At 36.5% G+C, this 8,291-nt stretch overlaps 1 protein-coding gene and 1 long non-coding RNA gene across 2 annotated transcripts; both read left to right on the forward strand.

Annotated features, from left to right (window-relative positions):
• Nucleotides 1-593: 593 nt before the first annotated feature.
• On the forward strand, nucleotides 594-1,106 carry LOC141665058 (uncharacterized). Its single transcript, XM_074471041.1, has one exon. It carries the CDS (start codon nucleotides 594-596, stop codon nucleotides 1,104-1,106), a length of 513 nt encoding a protein of 170 aa, XP_074327142.1.
• Nucleotides 1,107-2,098: 992 nt separating this feature from the next.
• LOC141663773 (uncharacterized) lies at nucleotides 2,099-5,632 on the forward strand. Its single transcript, XR_012551635.1, has 4 exons — nucleotides 2,099-2,639; nucleotides 2,725-2,782; nucleotides 3,537-3,581; nucleotides 5,333-5,632. It is a non-coding gene; the product is annotated as an uncharacterized LOC141663773 (long non-coding RNA).
• Nucleotides 5,633-8,291: the final 2,659 nt, after the last annotated feature.

The following is an 8,291-nucleotide window of genomic DNA, read 5'->3' on the forward strand; positions in this document are numbered from 1 at the left end:
AATCATCTGTTTTTATTGGTGGTTGAATAATAAATATTAATGGCCTCCTGCATTCATATCAATTTCACCAATAAAAAGAGACCATTTTTATTGGAGTTAGTAACTAATGTACAAAATCCTAAATACAAGCGCTGCATTGAACTTCTATACAAATTGAATGAAATAATAAATCAAATATAACTACCTACAATAGTGTTTATGAACAAACCACCATAGAATTGCTATTCAAAGTCATTTAAGGAGGGCGGCACTGTTAGCATATATATATTGATATCAAAGATGATTATGTAAATATCGCCAGAGATATTGTAAATATATACTTTCCTTATAACTCCCGAACTCATGTATATATTCATGATAATGCAATACAGAAGGCACGACCTGTAATTCCTTTTAACATGGTAATCAGAGCATAGGTTATTTTCTCTGATTTTTTTTCTCCTTCTCTCAAACCGTACCAGCAGCCGTCCTTTTCTTCAAAATCTTATATACAATCCTCTTCTTCTCTAATGGCAGATTCAACCAAGATATCTCCTTTTCATCCGGCTCTCTCTATCTCTAATATCAAGAACTTCATTCCAGTAACCTTGGATATGGAAAACGTGCAGTATTCTTCTTGGGCCGAACTTTTTAAAATAACTGCACGTGCATATCAGGTACTTGATCATATCGTACCACCATCTGCGACGGAGAAAGCAAAGGAAGCTTTGTCAAAAACAGAAACTGATAAAAATTTATGGGATCGTCTGGATGCTATTGTTCTTCAGTGGATATATGGAACCATATCTACTGATCTTCTTCACACAATTCTTGAACCTAGCTCTACCGCTCAGCAAGCATGTGATCGTCTCCGTGATGTTTTTCAGGATAATAGAAATTCCCGCGCTCTCTATCTGGGAAATCAATTCTCTTCTACATTTCTTCAAGATTTTCCAAATTGTTCTGCATATTGTGAGAAACTAAAAGTGCTTGCAGATCAATTGGCTAATATCGGATCTCCGGTGTCAAACGATAGGCTTGTTCTTCGTTTAGTCGCAGGTCTCAATGAGAACTATAGTGGTATAGCCACCATTATTCAACAAAGTGATCCTCTTCCTAATTTTTAAAAGGCAAGGTCCATGCTCACCCTTGAAGAAACTCGACAAGCTCAACAGACCACAGTAACTAATATCTCTGAAACTGCTCTTATGTCATTTGCTAATTCTCCTCGTCATAACTACCCACTTTCTTATCAACGTTCTGATGGTCAAAATACATATACTAGAGGCAGGAACAACACACAACGTGGCCGTGGTGGTCGCGGAAGGAGCAATAATGGACGTGGGAAAAGTCGTGGTGACCGTTGGGGTAATTACCATCAATAACAAAATCAACAGCGGCAACAACCATTTCAACAGCCTTGGCAAAATCAACAACGACAACAACCTTTTCAGCAGTCTTGGTCTTATTCACCTTGTACCTGGCCGCAAAAGCCATGGGCAACACCGCCATGTCCCTATCCTAGCAGACCATGGACTAGACCACAGGGCCCTATACGTCCATCTTCTACGGCACCAGGAGTGTTAGGATCTAGGACGCAACAAGCTATGAATGCCGCAACATCTTCTCCTTATGCTCCAACATATATTGATGCTGCTCTACACACCATGACACTTAATCCCCCGAACAATAACTGGTATATGGACACTTGTGCCACTTCGCACATGACGTCCAACGAAGGTACTCTTTCGTCCTATTTTAATTTGAGCACAAACAAAAATATTGTTGTCGGTAATGGTCATATGATTCCTATTTCTGGTTATGGCCAGTCCCACCTATCCCCACCACACCCTCCGTGTAATAATCCCAATTTTTGGAATTTTTGAAACCCTTATGAATAGTGTTTTGCTGATTATGCTGAATAAGAAAATTTTTCATGCCACACTATGTAGGGGCTCTTTTATTGATCTTCTGGGATATTATTAGTACTCTATATGATAAATAAGTGTATGTAAAGATCATCAGAATCCAAATTCGAACACTTTGATTTTTCTCGAAAATCTACCAGATACAGAAAAAATTGAGTATAAGGTAACAGAATAAAAAAGATTTAAATTCAAGGATTAAAAGAGAGGATCATGAAAGGAATATAATGTATTGAGAAAGGTTAAATAAACCTAAGTAATAAGATCCCGGGTATGATCCCTCAAACGATAAACGAAAACGAAAGTTAAGCGAACCGTATAACAGATCAGCAGTCATTAGGCAAACAATTAAGAGTTAATCAAGGAGGTTAGGGATGATGATGTCATCAAACCAACAAGAAGAGGACAAGTGTGGAGGGTGACATCACATGATGACCAAAGCATGACATAAGGGAAAGAAGTGTGGTTGATTTATAACCACACAATTTTTTTTTCATGGTTAAAAATGATTAAAACAAAACAAAAGTCAACCAACCAAGGCAAATCAAAACAAATCACAAAAAACACAAAAGCTCTTCCCTTTTCTTCATCAAGCGCTCGGCCAAAATAAACACAGCAACTTCAAACTGCCATATCTCCTTCAATACTCACTCAAATGTTGTGTTCTATAGCTTGTTGGAAAGGTATTGAGATGGCCTACAACTCTTGTTCACAAGTCTCGTCCAAATAAGCATGGTAAGACCCTCATTTTTACAGTTCTTTCAATCGGACTTTTAGAAACTTTAAAGCCTAACTTTGTGTTCTTGATTTCTTTGGAAAGATCAAGCTTGTAGGAGGCTCCATAAGGCTTCCTAGTAACTTTTCACCCTCCAAGAAAGGTATAAATCTTCACACACTTTATTAATAAGTTTGAATGTTGAAGTTTGGAGATGGTTTGGATGGATGAGTAGTAATTTGAATGATAAGCATGATTCGAGCTTAATTGTTAAGTAGTATAGTTGAATTTGGAGATGTTATAATATATGATTGGATTGAGATCCTTGAGCTTATTATGACTGAAATCAGTAGCATTGAGGTGTATCTTGAGTTGTTGATTGGTAGTTGGATTGATATGATTTGGAATGGTAAAAATTTGGGAAATCGCGTAAACATAGCCGTCGTAATGTCCGATTTACTTTAGACCGTTTTTGCTCTTAACATCAGGACCCGAGAACTCCCTTTTAGGTTTTGACCATTGCCATGATTAGATAGTTCATGTTACGAGCTTCGTTTTGATATGTGGTTCGTTTGAATCCGATGTACGGTTTAGGAGAAACGACCGTTTTATGTAACGGCGTTTCACGACCGAACCATTACCCCTCGCCTTACTTTGAAACCTTGGTTAAGGACTTTAAATGACTATTTGGGGTATGAAACATTTATGTAAAGTGGATTAGGCAGTTGGTAAGGTGCTCACGAAAGAATCGCCTTAAAACTCTTAATGGCTAATTTATTAAAAATGGTGGAGCCGAGGGTAGTCGAGCGACTTATGTGAATCGTTAAGCGCGAAAGCGAACGTTAGGACTCTAAATGGTTAAAGTTTAGTTTCTTAAGCGACCGGGGTTTAATTCCAACTTATGTTGTTGTTCATAGGTTATCGGACCCACTCTAAGCCTAAGTCTATCCGGGAGCACTCAGGCAAGTTTTCTACCCGTTATACTGTTGTTGTGATGTATATGTGTATATGCATTATCTTGTGATAAATGCATGATTATTATTAGCAATTTCTTGCGATATATTGGAGCATGTGATATGGTATATATGCATGTCTGTTTCGTAATCTTGATATATATCTGTTGGTTCAAATGCTTATTAGTTGTATAATACCTATGCTAGAGATAAGCGGTAATTTGCATATACCCTTAGAAAAGGGGACCCCAAGGTGAACATATTTCTAAACCGGGAGTCGATTTTCCCGAGTATATTATATATATATATATTTATATATATATATGGATATAGTTTTCAAAACTATTGATCGAATAAGGTTTATTCGATAACTTTATTTTATTTAATGAATATTATTTGAATATTCATTCGAGGACTTATGACTCTGTTTATTCTATTTAATGATTATTAATTGGATATTCATTTGAGGATGTATGACTCCGTTTATTTTATTTAATGAATATTATTTATAATATTCATTCGAGGTATTATGACTCCGCTTATTATTTAATAATATTCTTTATTTTATTAAAGAATAATGTTTCGATAATCAAACTTATTTTCGATTATTCAAATAAAGATTATACTTTCGTATAAGTATATCTTTGGTTATTTAATATCCATTTCAAGTATGAGTTTTAAAATTTTTTACTTCAATTATTTTTATAAAGATTATTCTTTATGGGAATATTATTTAAATAATAATATTCAGATATTTTCTAAATATATTGGGACTGAATTATTTTAATAAATCAGCAGTACTCCAAACATTCTTAAAAATGTTTTCGAGTCTTCAAAATGATTTTTAAAGTTAGAGTGGACCCCAAAACTCATTTTTATATTTAAGATCTTCCTTTCAAAGAGGATTTAAATACTCGCTCAAAACCTGGGGGATCCGGCTATGTGGTGTATTTTACATTCGCAACGTGGTTGCTGTTTTGAGGAAACAATTTGATTACTTGCCCAACGTCCGGGAAGTAAGTCCATCTAATTGAGTCGGCATAAGCGACAGGCCGGGGTACGGTCTATCAAAGTGTAAGTGGCTGGGTGGCAGTCCATCAACGCGTAAGAGGCCGGGTGGCGGTCCAGCACAAGGTCCTTATGTGGCCAGGGTGATGACCGGTGGGGGATTCATCCATCTACTAGTAGAAAAGGTTACTTATTGGTATCTTTGCCTGATCAGCAAGATATCAGGTTTATGCCAAAATTCTTTTCTTTCTTAAATTCATTGGATATTGCAACTCTGTTTATAATTTTCATAACCTATGTTGATGTCGCTGTAGCTGAGGTAGGAACTACCAATAGGCTAGGCTTTCAACTTTTGATGTACCAGACTTATGTATCTTTATCAATTGTAATAATGGCAAAGAAATGTAAATCTATTCAGAAACCCTTTTAAGGTGTAATGGCATATAATTTTGGAATAAAATGACTCGTGTTATTTTTGGATATTCATCTCTAAGACTATAACTTGTGGTGTGTGTGTTTATTGTGGGGTCACAGTACAGAGTAGTTGATTGTTTATTAAGATTGGGTGTTATTAAGGGAAATGGAACTCGTGACAACCCAGATCCCCGACCCCGGATTTGGGGGTGTTACACTCCGCTTACTCTCACCAATGTTTTGCATGCTCCTAAATTAATTAAAAATCTTATATTTGTCCGCTAGTTTACTATGGATAATTTTGTGTCTGTTGAATTTGATCCTTTTGGATTTTCCAGTGAAGGACCTTCAGACGGGGATGCATCTTACGAGGTGTAATAGCTATGGTGACCTTTATCCTATCACAGTCGCCTCTACCGCATCCACAAATCCAACATCTTTTGCCACCATTTCCTCTTCTACTTGGCATGATCGTTAGGTCATCCAGGAGCTCCAGTTTTAGATTCTCTTAGAAATAAAAATCTTATTATTTGTAACAAAACTCGTCATTCTTCAGTTTATCATGGTTGTCAGCTTGGGAAATATGTTAAACTGCCATTTTATTCTTCTATTAATATATTTGATATCATTCATACTAATATTTAGACTTCTCCTGTTTTGAGTTCACTTGGGCATCGTTATTATGTGTTATTTTTGGATGATTACACCAATTTTCTGTGGATTTTACCTCTAAAAATAAAATCAGAGGTTTATTCCGCATTTTTCAGATTTTGCAATTTTATTCGTACTCAATTTGAGAAAGAAATAAAAAAATATTCAATGTGATAATGGGCGCGAATATGACAACTCTTCATTTAAAAAATTATGTAAACTCAATGGTATAAATTTCAGATTCTCTTGTCCACATACTTCTTCTCAAAATGGCAAGGCTGAGCGTAAAATTTGATCAATTAATAACATGACCCGCACTCTTCTGCTCCACACATCCATTCCTCCATCCTACTGGCACCATGCTCTTCACATGGCAACATATCTTAACAATATTCTTTCAAGCAAAGTCCTGTCATTCTCCTCCCCGACTGAAATCTTATACCAACAAGAACCTACATATTCTCACATACGAGTTTTTGGATGCCTCTGTTATGTACATTTACCGTCTACCTCCATTCATAAATTACAACCTAGGTCGGTTCCTTATGTATTTCTCGGTTTTCCATCAAACCACCGAGGCTACAAATACCTAGACTTGTCAAGAAATAAAGTAATTATTTCTCGCCATGTTACTTTTGATGAGTCCAGCTTTCCTTTCTCAAAATTACACACTCCGTCTACGTCTACTTATGGATTTCTTGATGATGGCATATCTCCGTATCTCAAATATTATCTTCAGAGTGTGCCTGTCCAGTCAGCACATATACAATCAACATCCCCACCAAATCAGGCCCAAATACCTACTATTCCTAATTCTACGCTTCCTCTCACGCTACCTATACATCCCCAACGCAAAGTTACTGCACCCGTGCTAGTTTACACAAGACGTAAAGTAAACCAGCAACAACAAGCCCGACCAGAAATGCCTCAATCCACTCTTTCTCCCCCTATTGCCACCCAAAGCCCAATTGACAATTCTAGTATGCCTTCGCCACCACCAGATGAGTCTCAAACCAAATCACAGCCACCAGCCCGGTCTATGGCTACCAGGAGCATGCATGACATTTATAAGCCCGAACAAAATTTTTCCTTAACCATGAACACCGCCACCAAAATTTCTCCATTACCGAAATCATATTTAGCAGCCACAAAAGACCCTAACTGGAAACTAGCCATGACTGACGAATTTAATGCTCTTATTAAAAATGGTATGTGGAAGTTAGTTCTCCGTCCACCTGGTGTTAATGTTGTTCGATCAATGTGGGTTTTTAGGCATAAATATAAAGCTAAGGGTGATTTTGAAAGACACAAAGCTCGGCTTGTTGCAGATGGTAGGTCTCAATAAATAGGTGTTGATTGTGATGACATATTTAGTCCGGTAGTGAAGTCGGCTACTATTCAGACAGTTCTTAGTCTTGCCTTGTCAAAATCATGGCCCATCCATCAGTTGGATGTTAAAAATGCTTTTCTGCACGGGAATCTTGAAGAGACAGTATATATGTATCAACCCCCAGGATTCAAGGACCCTATTCATCCAGACTATGTTTGCAAACCAAAAAATCCATACCTGGTCTTAAACAATCCCCCCGGACATGGTATAAACGGTTTACTTCCTATGTTTCTACCATTTGTTTTACGCATAGTAAATCTGATCATTCTTTGTTTATCTATCGACATGGTTCTGACATGGCATACATATTGTTATATGTTGATGATATTATACTGGCAGCCTCTTCGGATTCTTTTAGGAAATTAATAATATCTCAGTTGAGCTCTGAGTTTGCAATGACTGACTTAGGTCCATTGAGTTATTTCCTTGGTATTGCTGTTACTCGCCATGCAGGTGGTTTATTTCTCTCTCAGAAAGGGTACGCTGAAGAAATCATAGAGCGCGCGGACATGTCTTCGTGTAAACCAACACCTACTCCAGTTGATACAAAGGAAAAATTAAGTTCAACAGATGGTCCTCGTATCAATGATAGTTCTTGTTAGGTCACACACACACTGTAGAGGGGGTGAATACAATGTAAAGTACAATCAAATCGAACTTTTAATAACTCAAATAACAGAAAACAAACTTTATTGAAACAATAAACTCTGTTACAGTATGGAACTGTTACCTCTCAGTGATGAACAAATATCACGAGAGCTGCTAGGGTTACAATGAATAATCTTCTCGAATATGATAACACTTTTAGTGTAAACCCTATGTCTGTGTTTATATACTACACAGTTACAAGATAATCGCTAATTGATATGGAATATAATTCTGCTTCCTAAAATATATCAATCAGATATCTTTTCTTCCAAGTATTATATTCTTCATAGAATTCCTTCTTCATGCATATCTCTTCTTATGTTTATCTCGATCTTCTTTCCTTTAATCAGCTGCTGTCCTTATCTGAACGTCCTTTAGTACTTAAGTTCTGATATCCATCTTCTGATAATTATCTCCTGATAATATAAGTACTGATATCCTTAAGTCCTGACTTCCAGTAAGTACTGATTTATCCTGTTTAAGTAAGATTTGAAAACTAAACATAAATCATATTAGCCATGACATTATCAAATATATCTAACAATCTCCCCCAACTTGTAAATTAGCATAATATACAAGTTTAACAGATATTTGATGATGTCAAAAAC

Source organism: Apium graveolens, chromosome 6 (genome assembly GCF_009905375.1).
Source record: "Apium graveolens cultivar Ventura chromosome 6, ASM990537v1, whole genome shotgun sequence".
NCBI classification, from domain to species: domain Eukaryota; kingdom Viridiplantae; phylum Streptophyta; class Magnoliopsida; order Apiales; family Apiaceae; genus Apium; species Apium graveolens.